Source organism: Ambystoma mexicanum, chromosome 11 (assembly GCF_040938575.1).
Source record: "Ambystoma mexicanum isolate Mex_15411 chromosome 11, UKY_AmexF1_1, whole genome shotgun sequence".
NCBI lineage: Eukaryota > Metazoa > Chordata > Amphibia > Caudata > Ambystomatidae > Ambystoma > Ambystoma mexicanum.
Window position 1 is genome coordinate 220330678 of NC_090934.1, and position 23474 is coordinate 220354151.

The following is a 23474-nucleotide window of genomic DNA, read 5'->3' on the forward strand; positions in this document are numbered from 1 at the left end:
AGCCCGGGTTGTTTGGCCTATGTATCTGAGGCCACATGGACACTCAATGCAATAGATCACATTGGAACTTTTGCAATTGGACAGATCTTTTAGGGTCCATTGTCGTGCACCAATGGAAAAAGATTTTATCTTTGTAAATTTACCTGCGACACAGCTGTCGCATGGGTGGTGACCTTGTAGGGGTCGGAGTGTGCGGGAACTGCAGCATGTGGTATCTGGTTGGTAAAGAGAATGTACCAGATGCTCTTTAATATTTTTGGCGCGTTTGAAGGCGAACCTCGGGAGTCGTTCATCAGGTAGGTTCAGACGTGCTATATGCCAATGTTTCTTAAGGATTTTCTTCAATTGCGCCGTGTGTGCACCAAACGTGACCACGCAAGTCATACGGGTCTCGATTGGCTGGTGATCTTCCTGTGTTGGATGGATGAGGATATCCCGATTTGTATACCGGGCTCGTTTGTTTGCCTGTGCAAGTTGTTTCTTTGGGTAGCCTCTAGCTCGCAGACGAGCATTGAGGTCTTCCGAGTGTCGCTTGTAGTTCACAACCGAGGTACAATTCCTCCGGATGCGGAGGAATTGCCCATAGGGTAGGTTGTCTCTTGTGTGTACTGGGTGGTTACTGGTATAGTGCAGGAGGGTGTTCCTGTCCGTAGGTTTCCGGAAAAGGTCACACTGTAAAGTACCCTCCTTGTGTCTGATAGTAAGGTCCAGAAAGTTAATCTCCGAGTTTCTCTTATCAATGGTGAATTGAATGTCCCTATTATATGTATTTAGCCATGTCCAGAAGGCTGTTAGTTCAACAGCAGTGCCTGTCCAAATAAATGACGTCATCTATGTAGCGATGCCAATTGGTGATCTGCGCCATCAGAAGACATGCATTACTTACCGTAAAAGCATTTCTGATGGTTACATCTGCTGAGATTCACATGTGCCCACCCTTGCTCCACCCTCGGATGGAAAAAACATAACGTCTTACTACTTTCTCTCTTTTTCTGTACTCACGATGGTCTTAAGGCTCCCTATTGGCAGAAAAAATACAATCAGAGGGACCTCAACTCGTGAGGGATCTTGGGTACACTACACGTCACATTAGGGATAGTGTTACAGGCACGCCCATCTCGACGTCCCCTTTCGATTCTTGAAAGACAAGACGCAATACTCTGCGGTTACCACTGGATGTCGGACTATACACATCATGTGAATCTAAGCAGATACAAGCATCAGAAATGCTTTTACGATAAGTAATGCATGTCGTCAGAACCCTTTTTTTCCTGCAGCAGTGATTTTGTTTTTGGATTGATTTGGCAACGTGCCATACATCAAATCGGCATGTTTTGATAGCCAAGGTCATGCGAGAGCAGTTTCCAAACATTCGCCATCAGTCAGTGGCTCTGAGGTCTATTTGCATTCCCTTTGATTGAAGATGTTCGAGGGATTTTATGAAACCATGTCTCTCCATGGCCACTGAGGATTTACATTGTGTCACCTGCACGACCTCCAAACTCAGTATTTTTTTTTTCTTGTCCTAAAAGTGGTATGTGCAGTAATTTGCTAAAAATCTGGGGCTGTCGCGGTCAATCGCCAGCTAACCTGCACCGCTTCCCAGAGAATGTCCTTTCAATTGACATTTGTTCAATTTTCCAGGCTTGACTAATAGCGTGGAATCAAAATTCTTTTTGATATGTCCTCAGCAAAAGCAACCAAATTGCTTTCCTCTCCCCTTTTGCCTCAACTGCTCACCTGGTGAACACTGGAGTACCCCAAGGCGCATGCCTAGCATCCGCGCGCGCAACCTCTCCTGTTACTATGCCAACGATACCCAAGTTATACTAAAAATCCCAAAGACAAGCACCAACTTGCGTCCTGACGTTGAAACTTGTCTCTGTGATATTGACTGATGGAGGACAAGTAACCACCTCCTTTTGAACCCCGATAAAACTGAAATCCTGATGTGCGGCAATACTGCCATTCTCCCACATCTGCTCCCATGGCCCCCCTCCCTCTGATATAGTCAAAACCCTAGGCTGCATGATGGACTTGGGCCTAACCCTCTTCCGTCAGATCAATGTCTCAAAATGCTGTCACTACCACTTCAAACTTTTTGATGCATTTTTCCTTACCTCTCCTACCCCAACAGACCTGCTGCTGTTATGTCTATTGTTATGTCGTGACTGGACTATGCCAGCTCCCTATACCTGGGAGCACCGGCATAACAACTCAACAAACTCCAAAGACCCCAAAATGCTGCTGCAAAACTCCTCCTCGCCCTGGGGCACAGAGACCACATCCCACCCGCTCTCCAAACCCTCCACTGGTTCCCACGAAGGGCCACCTTCAAGACCCTATTAACCCATTAACCACGAGCAGTGCACAAGACCGGCCCAACATACCTACAAGAGAAGATAAAACCCTACGTCCCATCTCGCACCCCAAGATCAAGCACTGCCCGCTTTCTAGTGATTCCAACCTCTAATTCTGTTAGGATGGGAGGATCCACCTTCTCAACCTTGGCCCCAACTCTGTGGAACTCGCCCCCCGCCCACATATTCGAAACACCCAAGACTACATGCCCTTCCACAAACCTCTAAAAACCTAGCTCTTTCCATAATACCGACTAAGACCTTTTAAGGCGGCAGGGTCCTTGCAAACCGATGACAAATGTTCAGAGAGATCCCGAGCAATGATACCATTGAATGCGCCCACTAAATCACTAATAATGTTAATCTGAATGCAGCAATCCCAAACGCGCCCTTGAAATCCAGAATAGGGAGCTTGTTGGATCAAACTACACCCAGACACACTCCTCTCCTACCACTATGCTCACTCTCTACTCTACACCAACACACAATTTGAGCGCGGCTACACCCCTCTATCAATTTCAGCCTAGCTGCTCACCTACGAACAATACTCCATGAACACCAACATTCTGATAAAACGCAGCTATACCCACGAAAATCGGCCTGCTGCACACAAGCGTCCTACACAGGCCTAGCGCAGCCAGAACCCAGTCTTGGTGACCTTCCTCCAAACTGCACACATTCAACTGATATCCGATACCACCACACCTAAAGCTCGGATGCAGCTACCATCAGGCAATTGCATCAGCTGTGCACATAATCGGTGCACCCAAGCACCCTGATGCCCTACTCTCTCGACTGACCTGGACTACGGTCCCCGCGGGCGTTCAACCTACCAGTGTTTTGAGGTCATACCAATGATGTATTGAGTGCTATATAGATGGCAAATAACATAACATTTTAGTAGAAATGAGGGCTCCCAAAATAAAGATGAGCTGACCCTTTTTATTCCAAAGGCAAAGCATGCTCAACAAATATGCATTCTCAATTGTCGCCCCAATTTTTGGGAATTCTTATTCTCTATTGCATTTTAGGAAGCTGTTGTAAACTCATCTTTTTCCTAGAAATTAATGTTTGCTTACATTCAGATTTTTAGAACTGTTTTAATTCTTTAAATAGTTTAGTGTTTTTATTGGAATTGTATTGTTAAGTAGATAGTGTTTTTATACGTGATTTTGATATGAACTTTTCCTATTCTTACAGGAACTGTATATATGTGTCAAATAGTACAATATTAATATTTTTCGGTAAGGTCCTGTTTTCGATCTTAGATATCTTATCTTGTACAGTGCTCCGTATATCACTTGTTGATGAGGTTTGCGCTATATGAATAAATATATAAACAAATGAGCATTGTCCCATCCTTAAGTACCTTGCACCATTACCCATCCAATAAATAATCCAACTCCCTCTTTCTACCAAGTAAGGTAGAGAGAACGAAGATCTTCCTAGATACCTTTCCTGCATGTCCGATCCGTACCAGGCAGCTACTCAATTCGGCTCTACAACTCTTATAAAGTATCACCAGTTTTTTTTTTAATCTGTATCAACACTTTCCTTTATCGTCCCTCTTTGTTCACAGTAGACACTATATTACTGTCCCACAGACTGATCAGTGTATAGACTGTTAGCTCATAATACTATAAACCCCGAGTTGACCTCTAACCAATTTCAGCCAGTAGTTTTGTCTTCCGAAGAAGTTGTCATTTGCTGTGCAGTGCTTTGATCTAACTGCTTCAATTTCGGTAACTTGTTTTTACCTTTTTTCTTCAGGAAGACAACATGGCCTTCGGGAGACCAGTCAAGTAAGGTTTTTTCTTCTTTCTTATTTAGCCTAACTAGATAGGCTCCAAGCTGGAGACACAATTCATCAAGTGGTTTTTAAAGCCCGTTGTGTTAAAATATGGAGTTTGTGGCCCCCACTTCTATGAAGAACAGGCTTTTCATGCTGGTTTCTGGTGCACATTACACATTTGACCCCCTCCCTAACCACCTCACCTTCCCTAGAATCGACCAACAACTTCACCATTAGAAAAGACCAATTTTGCTAAGAGATTGAGAAACTCTAGCACAAGTGCTGTACAATGACACTAGGAGCTGCACCCAGTGCCACCCAGCTGGATCAGGCATGAATGAGTTTGAAGTCGGCGCATTCACAAACCGCATTAGGGCGACTAGCCTTTGCTATGTGTAGTATTTTAAATCAATGCTGATGTTCATGTTAAAGGATATTTGTACCACGCACTATCGCCACCGGAGTGGTCCCCTGCCGCTCTGGCAGCACTGAAAAGGGGAAGGGGCGGTGAGTCCCAGTGGTGGGTGCATAAAATGCACAACCATTCCAGATGGAGATTCCTTGCAGCAGGACTCCGTGTACTGGCACACAAGTGACACTGAGGGGGCATTAATTGGCTGTGGCCCATGAATGTTGCTTCGGTAGCTCCCTTCCATTAGGTGTTACTGCAAGAGCACTTGTTGATCCTCACTCTCCAGAAACTGAGTTTTTATAAAATGTAGGTCTCAAGTGACTGCAGCCATCACTATAAGGTTTGTACTTGACTTTACATCTTCTGGCGTTATATTAGCCAATAATCGTGCCCAAGCTTGACCAGCCGGTGTCTCTGGTGGAGCAGTACTTGGCTTAACCATGCTGTATATGTTACTGTGTAACACTGATTACTTTGGCTAAATGCTGTCACTGGAAGAGCAATACTGGTTGTTCTGAAGGGTTGTGAACTGCAGAAGTGTTAACTTGCGTGGTCAGTAGTTCTTGCGCTAAGAGCAATCTGAACTCTACTCTTCCCCCATGGACTATTTCTATGGCACTTGTGTCATGATATTGATTATCTGGCGTTCTGTAATATGCGGTCACATCTCGGAAGGTGTGTGTGTACCCCCTAAGAATGACGCACTGATTCGGGTGTTATAAATACCTCCTTTTTGTTTGCGCGTCCTTGCTTGCTAGGTCTCCTTGCTGATAATTTGCCAATGTTCTTGTTATCTCTCCAAAGGTACTGGAAACTGGATCCTAACAAGGTGTATGCTAGCGGCCCCAATGCCTGGGACACAGCTGTCCATGAAGCCTCAGAGGAATACAAACACCGAATGGTGAGAGTTAAGGGAGGCACAAATAGTGATATCACACACCTTAGTAACCGGTCAGATCTTCCTACAACTGAGCCACAGGCATTGCGTAAACCACTGCTGGTCAGGAAATCTCATTAAATTGCATCGCCAAACACAGCTATCTCTGCAGCACTTCTTTTCTGTTCAGTGTGTCTGTGTGATTACTTTGTAAGTTGTTACCTTCCCATATTTGTATCAGTGCATCTGTTTTTGTAAGTTCTTACCCGCCCCCACCACCTCTCTAACCTGTTATGTTTATCTGTGCCTCCATCTCTGTGGGATGTTGTTTCACCCTCAGTCTGTGTCCGGTATTTGTGCGATTGTTCCTCTGTCTCCGTTAGCTTTTGTATTATTGTCTCTGCCTGTCTGTATTTTTGACTCATTCACTGCAAGTTCTTATGCTGCCTTCTTAATCACTCTGCTGTCTGTCTGGTCTTGGCTGTGTGTCATTTCATTGCCTACTCCTTGTGGGTGTTTAAACATACCACCTGTTCTGAAGGTTTTTTTTTCTCTCCCTTCTCTGGCTAGCACAATCTCTGCTGTGACAACTGCCACTCACATGTGGCCATGGCCCTGAATCTGATGCGATACAACGGTAGTTCCTCCTGGAACATGGTGAAGCTCTGCTTTCTAATGCTGCTCCATGGCAAATATATCAGGTATGATCGACTCTGGTGACTTGGTGGCTCACGTGTACTACTTATGGGAAAGGATACATTCACCTGTAAACAAACTCCTTTATATTGCATCTCCCCACATGCTCCCATATCATTGTTCATATTTTACTTTTCTCTCATTGTGCTTTTTTAAAATTCTGTAATCTGCTACAATATTCTTCTCTGTTGCAATCTAACAGTAGAGAACATTGTCAGATCATGAATCTAAAAAAGATGGCTATGCTGCTGTATAACCTGCTTTTATCAGATACATTTTTTTCTCCTAAAATGAATCTTTTCTTTCTATATTTACATTGTCTTTTTGAGATTTTCCATTCTCCAGCTGGAAATGCGTAAAACATTTATCATGTTTTAACCCAATTTTGTACATGTCCCTTTTTAATCACACATCCGCCTAATTTGCATCTTTTCTGCTAGTAGATATACACCAGCTTCTTTTCCACCTCACTGTTGTGTGAGGTTGCTGGACAAGGATTCCTCTCTTAAATGTTTTGATGTTGCTCATTCATTTTGAATGTCAAATATAGCCCCTTTACCCATGAGTTTCTCTTCTTAAAAGGAAAAAAGATCTCTTTCCAGAATAGGCAAAACTGTCCACCTGGGCTGGGAAGAGCTACATGAAGATTGCATCTCCTGCCTACGCCATAATGACATGGACAGCATTATCTTCTTCACATGCTGCAATACCAGATTGTCCAGAAGTTAGTCATACATTTTTTTAAAAAACTTTTATTTATTTAGCTTGGCAGCAGACATAGGTGAGCAACATGCAAGGCACGTACAATACAATAGCAGTATAGGTAATACAGGTATACAGAGTCAGTTTACAGTTTGATTATACACTTGGAAGGTACAAGTAGAGTGGGTGCGGGACTGGGGGTGACAGCAGTTCAGGAGGGGGAACTGGGGTGAGGAGGGGTGGGAGCTGGGGATGTATCTGATGCAGTATCCATAGCGGACATATAGGATCGCAACTTGAGCCAAATATCTCTTGAGTGAGTGGGCTGCAGTAGGGACCAGGATTCTCCGGTGTCTGAAGCCCAAGTGACTGCACTGAGCCACTGCACATGAGTGGGTGGCGTGGGCCGAAGCCAGCAGAGTAGAATGGACCATACTGCGAGTAACATCCAGAGGCCGGCCAGTTTTTTGGAATCTCGGCCGAGTTCTGGGAAGTCGTGGAAGAGACATCTCATTGGAGATGGGATGATAGGATGCTCAAGAATAGTTGACAATGGTAGAACATACCAAATTCTAGAACTGGGTGAGGCGGGGACAGGACCAGATCATGTGAATGTAGTCGGCGATATCATAGCCACATCTGGGGCATCTTGGGGAGTGGTCATTAAGCACGTGATGAAGTCTGTTTGGGGTATAGTGATACCTGTGGAGTACCTTAAACTGAATTAGTTTGAAGCGGGAGTTGAAGGATACCCTGAGTATGCATGTGCACATATGGGCCCAGCGTTCGTCGGTCGTTTCCAACCTGAGGTCATCTTCCCATGCGTGTTTCAGTTTGGTGAATGCTGGTGTGGATCTAGTTTGAACCATGGTATAGAGTCTGGATACTTTACCCATCGTGGGCATGGGGAGGTTAGTTCCGCAATCGCAGGATCATCTGGTGGTATCGCTGGGAACATAGGGTATTTGTATTTTAAGGGTTTTCCGGAGAGATGAGTACTGAAGCCATATAGACGGTCTCTGTCTCGGGGACAATGGGAGGTCTGGCCATTCAATGAAGCTGCCCTGCTCAAAGATATCTCGGATCAGCTCATATCCTGCCTCGGCCCAACACTGGACTACGAGTGGTGGTACATGTGGGACCCCCGGGAGGAAGTTCCAGAGTGGGAGGTTACCGTGGAATGGGTGGGCAGTGCAGAGTAATTTCCATGCTTTTGTTAGGGCCAGGGACGTGCAGGCCACCGGGTCAAGTGAGTCCAGAACTGATGGGATGGGTTGAACAGCTAGGGAACGAATGTGCCGCTAGTTTTTCGAGCCTGACGTGTGGAGGGGGGGGGTCTAATGTGTTGAACCAGTGTGACGTGAATTGGACTTGCACTACCAGCCAGTATTTGAAGAAGTCAGGAGTACCGAAACCACCACCCTCCATTGGGGTGGACAAGGTCCAAAGTTTAAGACGGACCGCACCCGAGTGCCACAAAAAGGTGTTAATCGTGCGAGTCAATGTTCTCAACTCCTTCTCGACCTCAAGGACTCGGTTGGAGAGCGAGGAGACCTTCGCAAGAAGGGAGCCCAGGTTATCCTCGGTGGTGCTCACCCTCGTCTCAATCGTCGCCACCCGGCCGTCAGTCCTCTCGATGTGGGCCTTGATGAGGATATGGTGCCATTCATGTCATCGAGTTTGGAGTGGAGTGTGTTGAAGCCCTCACGGATGAATGCCATCATGCTCTGGGAGTCAGGAGGGTCAGATGGTGTTGGGTTAGTTGGAACCTGCTCTGGTGCCTCATCGGCCGATCTCGACAGAGTTTTGGCAAACATGTTGATGGAGCACTGCTTTTTTCCCTGTTCCTTTAGTCATAGTGCCAAGAGGAGATTTGACTGGGGTGAAAGGGAGGCTTATGGTGACCAACAGCAATGCTGGAAGGTGGCCCAGTAGGATGCAGAGAGTAGGAAGGCAGTGCTTCGTGTGTTGGCAATGAGGTGACTACCAAGGGCACCAGTAGAATGTAGTATCAACCTCTCTGTAGAATCGGGGATAGCTGGGTATTGCAGGGGATTGAGCTGACTTGCCTCAGGAGGAGCCGTGGTGTGCCCAGGGTGGGGGGGGGCTCAGAGGGTTAAGCCAGAGGGCGCCGGGGACCTAAGCGCCCACCTCTGCACAGTCTCGGTAGTCCCGAATGTAAAACGGATTCATTGGGACCCTGGACCGCAATGGGGGAGAGGCAAGTGGTATTTCAGAGCCCCAATGTGCATGAGTCTCCTGGTGCAGGTATTGTAGGTTGCTGGGGGTCAGCCAAAACGCCCCCCGAATCCACCACCCGGGAGGCAGCCACTTCAGGGACCAGCAGATCAGATGTTTGGGGAAAGAAAGCAGGGCGCCACCCCCGCTATTTCGTTGGGCTGTGGGTGTCTGGCCTCTGGATGTTAAATGTGAGCAGGGAGGGCCAGAATGCACTCCCCCGCAACAGTGATCCCCATGCGGCCGCCACAGGATTAAATGGCGTGCTCCTGGAGAGATACCATACGACTTATGGGGTACATGGCTGATCCGGGGTGGCGTCGGGATGTAGAGTCGAGCAACACTTGAGCTGGGGCCGTGTTGAAGTGCCCGCGCCCCCCCACCGCAGCACATTAACTGTAATTCTAGTAGTCCGGGGTCTCGTGTCCCCCCCCCCCCCCAGGCACATCCCAAGGACCCAGGAATGTCCGAGGTAGCGAGTGAAAGTTTGCGGGAAGAGCGGGGGTATCTCATGGGTGAGCCACGAGCCCAGGCTCCAACAGGTCTGGTTCCGGAGCAGGGCCCGGATCACAGCACGCTACTCAGAATGGGTCGCCGAGCCCCGGAGTATCCGTCAGCGTAGGTGTTTAGCCGGTGACACTCCTCATCAGAATCCGTTTTCCGATCGGTTCAAATTAATGATTGGGAAGGGATGTTGATGCTCACCATGCCAGTCAATTGCATCCTACTTTATCTACTGATGACAATAGCATGGGGGTAACTACTGACAGAGGAGCAATAGTTGATGTACCAATTCCAAAATGAGAATGAAGTGAAGTCCTATTGCCCTCGAGTATACCACTTCTGGACTGCCTTCTTTTAGATGGGTACACATAATTTCATGCTGTGGGAAAGAGAGGGTAGGAGGATAATTTAGAATGGTCTGCAGTCAAAACCAAAATGTATGGATTTTCCTCATGAACCCCAAACCCCACTGTCCCCTTCTGATGATGATTGCAGACTATAGATTCTTGGAGAAAAACATTGTGTCCCTGTCCAAGAAGGCAGGTAATGCATCTTTCTTTGTCGATATGAATGTGGATTGTGAGATCAAATAAAATTACCAATCCCCCTTTATGCCACAGGATATGCAGAGGGATATACAGAGAGCTACTTTGCTGCAGGAAGCCCTCAATCTTAGTGTATGCACAAGAAATAGCTGCAAGTCTGCCCTCTGCCTAACTAATGGTTAAAGAAGGCAACATGCCTCAAACCCATTTGTTTCAGCCTTTGGGTACAGGCAATGATACAGACACTCCCTTTGAGAGTGAGGACTTAATTGCAAAGCAAGCAGATTATAGTGACTGGCTGAATGTCTAGTCCTGCTGGCTACCTATGAATGTTTTATCGGAGTGTGTGATTGACCGCTCAGGAGAATGTTTTTGAGTGCTTTGGGTATGAACGTTCTAAAGGTGTCACTTGAGGCCTGCACTGGAGTGCATGATGGTGTTCAGTGAGTAGTTTCTTTCTGTACACACTTTGGAGTAACTGGAACGTCAAATTAATTAGCGCTTTCGCCAAAGCGCTAACGCCCAAACAAAGTTGCAAATACACTGGTATTCAAAGTAACTCTATACATGTATAGTAAAGCTACCTAGTCTTTCTACTCGAGAGTCTAACAGCTAGTCTTTGTCCAGAGTACACCAATCCTCTTGAATTACAAGAGGATTGATGTACTCTAGGATTACTATATTATAGAAGAGCTGACATTAGTGCTTCCAAATTCATGGTACTTGGTCATCCCTTGTGCCCTACTAGCTTTAAACCACTTAAAAGATGTTATTCTCATTAGATTGGTTTCCTTTTAAATTTCACATGGCCTATCCCTATTAAAGAGGTTTCCAGTCTCAGAAAAATCTCGGTCCTTTCACTCTCGGCATCAAGCCCAGAAAATACAAGACCAGGTCAGCCAAGCATCAGCAAAAACATACTTGACTTTCCTCCTTCCCCCTCATAACCCCAGTGAAAGGAAGGATCTCCAGATTTGCAAATGCTTGTCTAAAATATTCTTTAGACAAGCAGACGCTGGGCATTCTTAACTCGGCCACAACCTGGCATTTCAACAGTTGGGATGTATAGATTACCAGAAAATCACCCTGCCTTCCGTCGTGCACAAGACCATCTGAAGCTCGTTCAGGGAGAATTCCACCAACTGCTTGCTGCTTGTAGAAATGGCCCCTCCTTCAGAAATAATCCAAAGATTTGACCTCCATAAGTAGATCCGGTTGCGGTGTGCGTGGTCCGGTTCTGTACATCCCTTCCAAGCTTTGTGCCTTGAAGGGTTGTGCAGAAGGAAGAATGAGTTCACAAATGGGTTGTGACCTGCAAGTGTTACCACTTTCTGACGAGACCAATGAGGTCACAGTTGGGCTGATAACTTGCAAAGGCACCTGGATGCATGGGGAAGAATACAACAGTAGCCAGGCATAGCTTTACACAGGGAGAGGACGTAAATCCTCTATTCTATCCGCAGCTTTCCAAATGCAGGGATCACAAAGGACTGTTTATATAATAAGAGAGAGGCATAGCCTGACCAGTATATCTCCTTTGCCTCTTGTGGTAACATGGGCTGAGGGTAGGCTATACTCTTCAAGAGGGGTGTGAGATGGCAAAGGAGCATCCATACAAAAATAGTACTGGGGTACCAAAATAAAATAATGTCCATCCAAGGCTCAATAAAAATCATTTAAACAGCATTGTTGAAGTTCAAGGAAGATGACTTTTAAAATGGTAAAGAGTAGAGTCTGAAATGTCACTAGGGCCCTTTAAAGCAGGCCAAGGGGACAGAACCACTGCAAATACCTTTTGGGCTTGTTCTGAAGGCTTGATGCAACAAAAGACTTGCAGGCGATTTACAATGAAGTGGTCGAGTCAGTGTTTCTCAATGGATCAAATGCATCAAGATAGTCGAGTGGGCACAAGAAGGTCCAGTGACTGATGTCCTGCAACCATGATTGTCTCGAAACTGGTGAAGAGGAGGCATGCAATGGTGGAGTTGGCGTCTTGAAGCAGTTGAGTCGCCTCAACGAGGTCCAAACATGAAATATGGTTTTTCAGTGGAGGTCAGCTCAAATGGCTGTAGCGCAGGCAGGCGATGTCGCATCTGCTGCTCAACAGCTTGCATCTGATCTAAAAGTTGTGACTGTCGAAAGCACCCCTAATCAAGTGGTTGAGTCAGCTCAAAAGTGTTTGCAATACAAGACCAACCATAGCGCTTCATTGGCCTCATCCGCACCATGGATGTTGACAAGGAGCTAAACGCAGACCTTGGTAGGCCACACATGTGGATTCATATCCAGATGAATGGTTGATCTGGGCCAATTCAGAATCTGCAACAGTTTCAGCTGCCCAAGTTTGCCTGTGAACTTTGCAAAGTTTAGGTCTTGTCAGCCTACGAAGTCCCCCTTCCTGGTTTTGTGGAACCACCAAGCGCGTGCGTTCCTTAGCCAGTGAATGGTGTGCCCGGGGGCAGAATGAAGAATCCTCTGGTCTCCCTCCCTTGGTCCGCGCAACATGGCAAGTGACTTGCAAAACCCCAACCCTCCCCATTTTCACCACGTTTTGGAGACCTGCACTAGAGTCATTGAGCATGCACAGACACATGCAGCAAGATGTTGCTACTCTCTGGGAGACTGCTGACAGGGCAAGGAAGCATCAACAATTTTCCCTACAAGGTCTGTTTGGGGACTCAAACGGGCCACAGAAGTAAACACAGAGAAATTGTGCGACTCGCTCCGAGACTTCTGGCGAGTTGTGGATACCGCCACAGTTTTTCCCCTTTTCATTGAGCTTATGAACCTAGTGGTTTCAGACTTTGCCAGCAAACCGTATAAAAAGGACAACAAAAGCATAAACTTACCTGCATACTGTTTTCTTAGGTTAGAGAATGTTTTCAGAAGTGTTTGTGCTGGACATGAGAGGGCAGTGGTTTATCCAAGAGATGATGATGATGGTGGTATTGAGAAGGATGTGGTAACATCAGAAGGTAAAGGTGGTAAGATAAGGAGATGGAAGTGGTACCAGGAGGTGACATTAAGAGGGATTGACGAGGAGGGATAACTTCAAGAGGAGGCAGTGACATTGAGGAGGAGGGGGGAATAACAGGAAAAGCTAAAGAGGGGTCTGAGGAGGATATAGTTACAATAAGAAGGAACAAAGAGGCTGGGTTGGCCCAAGGCAGGCTGAATAGTAGGTACGAGACTCTGGCAAGCAGGCCAGAGATGGTGTTGTCAGTGTGATGGAGCAAAGAAAGTCCAAGATTGAGCAGACCGATGCAGATGGGCCCCGTGCCTAGTTGATTGTAGAAAGTGTATGTTGTTGCTCCTGGTCCAACGGAGAAGCCACATTTATACCTGTGGTTTAGGGAGAAAGCCAGAACACTCACGGCAAGGTCTTTGTCAACACCGTCTTTGTCAAGACTGTGTTCAGGTGTCTTGGGGGAAACCTGCAACGCGACTGGACCGAGAGATGAGACGTTATCACGCCCATTGTAGAGTTTAGTTTTGCTTTGTGATTGCACCATTGCATTTTTTTCTGTTTTTTCCTTTCTGTAAATAACCTTAAACTTTACTTCTCGAACCTGGTCCTTTATGGATTCTACCTTGTTTCTTTGACACCATCTACTCTTTGCCACCATCCCATATAGTCCAATTCTATGGGCCCACTTGCTGCATGCACAGTTCCACAATGAGGAAGGTGGGGTTCAAAATCTCATAAAGCAAGATATTCAGGTTCTACAGTTGTCAACCTGATAAAACAAGGCATTACGATAGCTTTATGGACCCACAGTAAAGGCCATACCGGGCACTAGGGGTCTGCAAAGCAGTGTGCGCTCTGGCCCTTAATGCGGTTACTGTAGTGTCAGGTGCAACCCTCAGTGCAGGTCTATAAAGCTATTGCAACTTTCAAACCAATCAGGGTATGATGCCTGTAAAAAAATAAAAATAAAGGCAAGCCAAAGGGGAATCATTAGAATGTTGTGACATACCAGCCCCAGCGTTGGTTAATGTTCTTCTAGACATGTTCAGAGGGCTGCACCAGGCGTTCTTGGCTATAAAGAAAGTTAAATCCCTAAGCGCTGCTCCTATAGCTTTATATTCTACTCACTCCAAATAGGGTGGTTTCTTCTGGCTCATGTAAATGCAATGTGTTACGGAGATAGATCTTCGGTCCCCGTATGAGACACAGGCATGTCACCTTACTGGCATAGTGGCTGGTGTGGTCGGTAGGAAGGAGGATTCCAACCCATATTGGACATTTCTTTGATATTTATTCAAAATAATAAAGAAAATGCCTATCTTTTCCTATTGCTACAGGGATGTACCCTACCTAACCAAACTAACTGAAGGTGCTTGTCTGTCGTCGGGAAGTTCAACTCTATGTCCTGTATCCAAAGTCTGATCTACCCTACTCTACCACTAATACTAATAACTAGTTTGCCGAAAGAATTTCTCTCCTGGCCTCTTCCCTTTGGCTGTCTCAAGGCTTTACTTCAGGGTTCTCTTAAATCATAGATATATCAGATATGAAAATGTCATTCTCTAGAAACAAGTTCATTACAATGGTCTCTTCTAGTTCTCAGTGTCTTATTTATGATCTTCTGTAGCTCCTGCCAGCTACTCATAAGTCTGATCTTACAGATGGTGTATTGCTCATCGGTTTTCTCAGTACTTTCCTTAATGGTTTTCTTAAGATAGTCTCTTACACTTTGACTCTTTCCACTCGACCTTTCTGGGTTTTGCTATATCTTTATCATGGATGAGGCACCACCAATCCTTGGGTCTCTCTACTAGGCTCTTTCTCCGAGCCTTTGGCGCAACATGGAATCTGACTCGTGCTTTTCAAAGTCTCTCATTAAGGGATTCGTCTTCTCTTCAACAGTTAACTTTGGTAACTTTTTCCATCCTGCATATGATACTCTTTCTGGCTTTCTCAAAGCCTCATGCTTGATATCGCCACTCACTTTCCTTGGTTTCTCGTGATGTATGTGCTTATGCCAATTAACAAGGGGGGCGGTCCTGGGAGTCCCTCTGCCAGACATTAGTCCTGGTTACGAGAGACTTACCCAGAGTCTTTAGCTCACTATCTTTCACAGAGAAGAAATATCCCAAACATATCAGTTTTTGTCCTGCCCTGGGGCAGTCCAGCACCGAAATGCTAGGCAATTCTCCTCTGAACAAGAGTACCAACAGCATCCCCAGACACGTGTTTCGGTCTGGTTGGACCTCCTCAGTAGGGAGGAGCTGTGCCTCGCTAAGAATAGTGAGCAAGGGGTCCTCGTGATGTATGTGCTTATGCCAACATAAATATTGTAGTTTTCACAACTTACTTCACTGAAGGTATGTTTTACCTAGCGGCCTCCCCCTTCTCATTTCCACCCCGGTACCTTGGTGGTCATGGGTGGCATTTTGAGGTTTGGCTCTCCCACGGGTCTGCTTCTTTGATTCCTCGTCTCCCCGCTCCGGCATTTTCTGCTTCTTGGATTGCCACGACTCCACTCTGCCCCTCCAAGATGTAACTGCGTCAGAGGGCTTCTCCTGTGTATGCCTCTCACTCCCTCCTCGTCGTCCTTGCATACAAGTTTGCTCTTAAAGGCATATTCTCTTTTCTCCAGAATGGGGTCTGCCATTTATTCACATGCTCATGTATATTCCTTCGTCAGACTGGAAAGCTTCTGTAAAAAGAAAGCAGTCTTGCTTTAAAGCTCAAACTGCCTTTCTCCTATTAACCAATCACTGACGTATGGGGTCATACTGCACTCGTCCAATGACCATTGTCTCCCTAAACCCTGGTGTCCGAAATACAACATTCTCCCTCCACAGATGGCTCCGGTGGAACCCTCCCCAGAGCAGAGCCCACCAAGGCATGGGCATAGCCTGCCCCCACCAGCAATGAGGCAGCAGATGCCACCGTCCATGGCACCGGTGGACGACCCACCCCTAACAGACACTGGGCCAGAGGATACAGGAACAGACACAGATGAGTTTGACTTCATGGCTGCAGCCGGACTGCCGCTGGGTGCAGATGACACCCCCAGGGCATCTCCTCCTGATGAACTGGGTTCTTGCCACTCCATTTTTTCAAGGGCATCTACTCTGTTCAACTTGGTACCCGAAGAGGAGGGCAGGGATTCCTGGATGAGAGACGGGCATCATCCAGAAAGTCTGTGACTTCTATTCCACTACTGGATGTAGTATGGGAAGAGGGCATAGCCCTTAAGAAGACCCCCGAATTCGGCCCCGCCGAGACAGGCCAGGCTGGAGAAGTAGTATAGGGTCCCAGGTTCAGCACCTAAAAGCCTAGATCCCAACAGTCCCAGGACCCGGTGGTGTCGGCCACAGCAAGTAAATGTTTGGGCAACCCATCCTTGAAATCCTTGGTTCTTCCGGACCAGGGAGGGAAGAAGCTGGACGCAGTGGCCAAGCGCATTATCTATACGGCTGCCTTGACAGTAAAAGCTGCCAATGCCCTGGTCATACTTGCTCGCTATGACGGAGCTATGGTATAAGCTTGGTCCAATCCTGTATTTCCTCCCAGAAGACAAGAAGATGAAGGCCTTAGCCCTGCTCAGGAAGGAGAGGTAGCTTCTGATCACGCAATTACTGTTGCTTTAGACGTGGCAGAATCTGGCTTTCGCCAGATGGGCAATGAGTGGCGCTAAGAAGACGCGGATGGCTTAAATCCACTCATTTCAGGCCGCATGTGCAATCGAAGGTCATCAATATGCCCTTTCGATGGCGATAACCTTTTTGGCATAGTGGTGGATGAGACGGTGCAGGCAACAAAAACAGACTGCTTGGTTGCTGAGGACCTTGCAGCAATGACGATCCTCGTCCTTTGAACCATCCAGAGGAAAGTTCAGATTGTGTAAGGGCTAAACTACCTTGTACCACCAACCCTCCCACTCCTCTTCACAAGAGTAATACAGAGGCCGGTCGCAGACCTTTGGCTGTGGAGCTCGGCGGCGTCCGCAGAGAAAGGGCCCCAAGCCTGACCTGGCCCATGGCCTGGACCCCCCACTTTTGCACCTCAGTCCGGGGCCGCCTAACGCAGTTCGTCAAGGTGTGGGAAAACATTGCTGATGAATGGGTTCTGGATGTAATAGGCCAAGGACACCCCCTGGATTTCAAATACACGTGTCCAACATCCCACCGGTGGCAAGAAAGGAACTACCCATGGACCAACTGCTGTCAGTGGTACAGGCAATGTTAAAAAAGAGGGGGGGGAAATAAAACTGGCCCTCTGCTCCTCCGGGGCTCGAGTGTACTCAAGATACTTTCTAGTCCGGAAGAAGTCAGGAGGATGGCGACCAATCCTGGATTTGCAACAGCTCAACAAATACCTGAAGTCTCAAAAGTTCAGGATGGCCATGTTGCAGGAAGTGACCGGCCAACTGGAAGAAAGGGATTCCCTGGCTACACTGGACCTGGAGGATGCCTATTTTCCCCATACACCCAAACCATCGGACGCTCTTATGCTTTCTGGTTCTAGGATGTCATTACCAGTTCAACGCTCTACCCTTTGGCCTGAAGTCGGCTCCAAGGGTGTTCACAAAATGCCTAGCACCAATGGCGGCCCACCTCTGCCTCAAGGGCATACATGTTCATCCATACCTGAACGACTGGCTCATCCCGTCCCCATCAAGCTCTGGCGGTGCAGCACACCAACGAGACTATATGCCTCCTAGAGCTTGGATTTTCCATCAGTTATCTGAAATCCTGCATAGTCCCATCGCAGAACGTGCTGTTTCTGGGCTCCCGTCTTGACACAGTGGTATCTCTGGCATTCTTCTCCGAGGAGAGAGTGGCAGTCACATTGGGGAAGGTATGTCGACTGACCGCGACAAGAGTCACGGAGGTGCGCCACATCAAGTCCGTTCTGGGTATGTTGTCCTCCCGCATTCACCTGATTCCATTCTGCAGGCTGTAGATGAGACCGCTACAGGAGTTCTCGGAGGCCAGATGGCACCAGATCACGGACAAGTGGACAGACCAGATAGTCCTCAACCAGGAGTTCAGGCAATCTAGAGTACACAAGCACCTTGCAAGAGGAGCCCCGTTTCAAGCCCTGGTGCCCCAGGTTTCAGCCAAGAGTCACCACAGACTCCTCTCTAGAAGGACGGGGAGCCCACACCGGGCAGTCTCACGACAGAGGACTCTGGCTTCTGGAGGAGAAGGCTCTGCACATCAATGTCCTAGAGCTGCAGACTGTGTTTTTGGGCCCTCAAGTCTTTACCTCTCCTGCAGGGACAAGTGGTAAGGATCTTCGCAGACAACACTACCACTATGTTCTACATCCAGAAACGAGAGCGGGACCTGCTCCCTCGCACTCTCCATGGAGTGCAGGCACTTGGACATTCTTCAAGACATATTTCTTATCCCATTTCACTTGGGCATCAAGAACATTATCATGCACTCCCTCATCAGGGAGCTGCGATCCTGCCATGAATGGGAACTCAGCAGACGTCATGTCTTTTCTGCTCTGCATGTGGGGCCACCCACAGATCGACCCCTTTGCCACGGCAGCGAATTCAAAGTGCCAGATGTTCGCCAGCAGATTCCCCCAACTGCGGGAGCCTCTGGGGATGCGTTCTCATTCACATGGGAGGGCCTCTCTGCCCGTTTCCCTTGATACTGCTGCTGTTGCATGTGCTCCACACACTGACGTTGCCGGAGCAAGATGATTCTCATCGCACCAGCGTGGCATCGTTGATCTGGTACCCAGTACTCCGAATGGCGATGACACTGGCCATCAGGCTGCCTACTCTTCCCGACCTCATTTCCAGAGACAGAGGAATGATATTGCACCTCGATCCAGCATCGCTGAACCTCTTGGCTTGGCTCCTGCAGCCCTAGAATTTGACACCGACATTCACCTGTAATGCAGGAAGGTCCTGGCCAATGCTAGTGCATCCTCTATGCTTTCATGTTAGTCATAAATTGAAACGATTCACTGTATGGTGCAGGACTCAAGGGATTGCACCTCTGTGTCCCCGCTCCACAACTCCTGCCATACTTGTTGTCTTTGGCCTAGGCTGCTCTGGCCCACGCATCCATCAAGGTGCAGCTCCCAGCCATTTCCTGATGGGCAAGATCATCAGACAGACCTTCTGTGGTCTCAGATCCGTCAAGGAATTTCAGAAGGGCCTCTTGAGGACTTTTTCCACCAGTGAAGGCGCCTGCTCCAGTTTGGGAGCACAATGTAGGTCTTACTAAGCTCATGGGACCTCCATTCATGCCTTTGCATCAGGCCCCTTTAAAGTTCCTCTCATGGAAGACCACTTTCCTTGTGGCCATCACCTCCACAAGGCGGGTCGGGGAAATTCAGGCTCTATCCTGCAAATGCCCATACTTGTCCTTCCATGCTACAAGGATGTTATTACAGACCCACCCCTCCTTCATGCCCAAGGTCCCTTCTGAATTCCATCCCAATTAATACTCGATACTGCTAGTGTTCTTTCCGGATCCTCCTTCGCCTGCTGAGATGTTGCTGCATACGTTGGACGTTGCCCGTGCCTTGAAGTTTATATGTGGCTTGGACAAAGGTTTTTCAGAAGACATCTCAACTCTTAACCTCTGAACCATGGGAAGGCCCTGTCGAAGGCTTCCATATCCAGGTGGCTCTCCAGCTGCATAATGCACTGTTATCTGCTGGCCAACAGACCCCTTCCAGGCTGGCCAAGAGCCCATTCCACCAGAGCCATCGCTGCTACTATGGCTTTCCTCTCTGGTGTTTCCCTGCCGAACATTTACATGGCTGCTATGTGCAGCTCCATACCTCTTAAAGAAATTATACTGTATCGACAGGGATTCCACGGAGGAGTCCAGGGTCGGCCAGGTAGTGCTGCGTAACCCGTTTGTTTGAGATGCGCGCGTTCCAAGGGTTAAGTGGTTGTACCTCTGAGCCTTGCCACCTCCCTTGGTTATTTTCTGTACTGCTATGTAAACATATTCATGAACATGTGAATCCATGCCAGACCCCACGCTGGAGAAGGAATAAGTTACTTACCTGTAACTGTTGTTCTCCAGCATGGGTATGGCATGGATTCACATGCAAACTCTCCTGCCTTCCCCACTGTGGCTCTTCTTGGTTCATGCTTTCATTTCACGTACTACCTAATCTTAAGATGGCCACCAAGGTTGGGAGTTAGGGAGAGATAGTCATTGGATGGTGTCAAGTATGATTCAGACGTCAGTGATTGATGGATGGGAGACAGGTTGTCTTTGTTGAGCTTTAAAGCAAGCTGCTTTCTTTTTACTGAAGATTCCCAGTCGGACAGGGAATATTCATGAGCATGTGAATCCATGCCAGACCCATGCTGGAGAACAACAGTTACATGTAAGTAACTTTTTCTTTCGTTCAGCATTGTGGTTGTTGCAGCATTGCCTGGAGCCAAACACAAGGACTACACAGTATTCATTACTGGAGGCAGTCCCATATATGCAGATAAGGTGGCTTGCATAGGGAATACCTTGTGGGAATGAGAGTCCTTGTCATCTAAGGGGGAGTCGCTCCCTGTGAGGCCCCACTTGCCCAGGCCCCTAGATAGGGTCTTGCATAGTGGGCTCACCTCGCTAGCCTCCAGTGGGGTGGCTTCCACCGTGGGGAGAAGGAGCAAATGCTCTTGATTCGTCAGTGGTGTCCTCTGAGTTATCTCTAGTCCATGTCAGAGTGGTAATTAGGCACAGCAAAACAGTAAACATTTTCAATAGATTGAAAATAAAGGTGGGTCCACACAATCGAATTATCAAAATATATTCTTTATTTGAACATTTCTTTTTTATTATTTGTATTTGGTATAACGTACCTTTTACAAAATGGACATCAAATCACAAATAAAATATTTCTAAAACATACTCTTCTCCCTGATAAAACTAATCCTATTTACAAACAAATTTCTCTTTTTTACATATAAAATAAAAACGTATCCAGCTTACACTCTAGGGACAAGGGCGAGGAGGAAAACAACCAAAAAGAAAATTTTCTTAGATTATGTAGTTCATTATTTACCAGCAACAATGTCAGGAAAGCTCTTTGAGCCCCTCACATAGTAAGACGTAATGAACATTAGAACCCTTCCTCTTACCTCAGACAATAGTTTAGATATTTGAACAGTTTACATTTCTCCAAAACTTGTACCACCGCTATTAACTCCTGGAAGTGACTTGATGTTAATCTATCCCAAAACATCTCTGGCAAGAACTTTTCTGACTCCACTCCAAATCTTTGAAAGAGCAGCCTTCTTACCGGCCAGGTGCCCTCGCAGTCCATAAGCAAATGTTTCAGGGATTGATCCTCTGGATTTTTACAGACATTGCATAAACTGATAAAGGTATCACCCATTCACCTTTTGGCAAGAACCTCCCCTGTGTGAACTAAATTTAAACATATTCTCATAAACTTTCTTCTAATTCTCCAATTGGGAAACTTTCGTAGGTATTTTGCCATGTATCCCTGTTATTCATCAACTTTCAGAAATTCATTTGGTTTTGCCGATTAGCGCATGTTGTCTATTGTAGTCATCCAGTCCATTGCATTCCAGAGTTTTTTTTTTTTTACTTTCAATGGATTCTGAATCAGTGTTTGAGTGTCCATTTCTACTTTGGATAGCTCTTCCTCAACCCAATTATTCAATTTTGTCAGCATCGTAGATCTACAATTTTCCAGATGAGCTTTAATATCCGCATACAGTGTTCCCTCATTTGCTGTTATGATCGACCAGAAAAGGTAGATGAGCTTCCATCCTGCTTATGCTTTTAGCGATTGTAAGCCCAATTCAAATCTTAGGCTTGGCATGGATACGCTCGGTGGGAGACCGAGCACGCTCTTCCAAATGCGACCTTCCCATCTTTGCCAATTGCCATTCCATAATTGGGGCTTTGCCTCTAACCCATACATGACCGCCGGGATTACTTTTGTATGATAGTATTTAATTAGAGGGATAATCAAGAATTTACAGTTCATTAAGATTTTTTTTCAACTCAGGGACCAATTGCCTTATTTTATTATCAATGTCCTGCTCCACCTTACAAATTGCTGGGGATGCATATATTTTGTAGCCCAGATAGACCAACGTTTATAATGGGCTGACCTCCCATTACCCACTGGGGATAGATAACTTTTTTATTCCTATGTTTAAAAACTAATATTTTTGACTTTTTGGGATGAGTGCAAGACCATTTTCTTTTGCGTAACTATCAAGTCCATTCAGAAGGCACTACAGTCGCACTGCCGTCCTATCCACCAACACCACATCATAGGCTCGGTAGTGGATTTTAACTCCATTAATCGCTGGACTAACTAGAGCTGATGATTTTAAATGGTCACCTGCGTCCGCCAAATAAAGATTGAAGAAGAGGGGTGCCACCCAGACATCCCTGGTGGAACCCTCTCTTCACCCCAATAGGCTCGGACAGGTGACCCTCCTCATTGAGGCACACTCCAACTGTGGTGTCTTTGTGAATTTCTACCAGCATTATTAAAATCCCCTCTGGGTTCCCCCGCTGTCTTCGCTTCTGCCAGAGTAGATTTCTGTCTACTAGATCGAAAGCTTTCAAAAAATAAAACCCAAGTCCCATAAAGTTGTTCTTCTTTTTAGACCTGTGTATTCACTCATGTTTATCGCCAGACCATTGAGAGCCGTAGAAAGTCCCCTCCTAAACCCGGTCTGGTACTTGGAGAGAATCTGGGCTTCCTTCACCCAGTTCTCTAATTCACCCCAGGAGGACTCTCATGAATAATTTACTCTCTATGTCCAAGAGGGAGATTGGATGGTAGTTCATAGGAACTGGCTGATCGCACCCCCCCACCCCCCTTATTAATTATTGCTGATTTCCAGGATGATGGAATCTTTTTGCTCTCCTAGAATTTCACTAAACAACCAAAACAGCAATTCTGCCCAGAAAGTGGGGTTATTTTTCAGAACTTGATATGTTAAACCATTGGGGCTGGCGGCTTTGGAAACTGAACTGTTCTTAATCAAGTCTACTAGGCTTTGATCGTTAAGTGGGAGGTGCCATGCTGTATCCATATCAGAAAAAAGGGTGTTTTGAGTTGATTTTTAAATAATAATATTATAATAATAATTCTGAAATGTCCTAAATTGCCCTCTAATTGATGTATGACCGACCAGAATTCTCTGGAATATTTATTACTGGTCATCTTCAGCATTTGTTTACCATCTTGTTGGAGGCAAAACATCTTTCTAGTCAATACCCGTGCTTATAATTCTGCCTTAGGACCCTCAATTCTCTTCTATAATCTTCTCCACTTAGGTCCTGCTTTTTAACTGCCTTATTTGCTTATTCAGCTGTTTTATCTTCACCATGGTTTCTTCATTGAATGAGTGGCGACAGATTT

The 23474-nt window shown here is 46.6% G+C and overlaps 1 protein-coding gene across 1 annotated transcript in view; it reads left to right on the forward strand.

Moving 5' to 3' along the window:
• TMEM222 (transmembrane protein 222) overlaps positions 1 to 23474 on the forward strand; it is a 105922-nt gene that overhangs the window by 77861 nt on the left and 4587 nt on the right. Inside the window, exons 3-5 of the mRNA XM_069622892.1 lie at positions 4131 to 4162; positions 5369 to 5465; positions 6012 to 6142. Of these exons, the coding sequence (XP_069478993.1) occupies positions 4131 to 4162; positions 5369 to 5465; positions 6012 to 6142 (260 nt within the window). The remainder of the gene's footprint in view (positions 1 to 4130; positions 4163 to 5368; positions 5466 to 6011; positions 6143 to 23474) is intronic.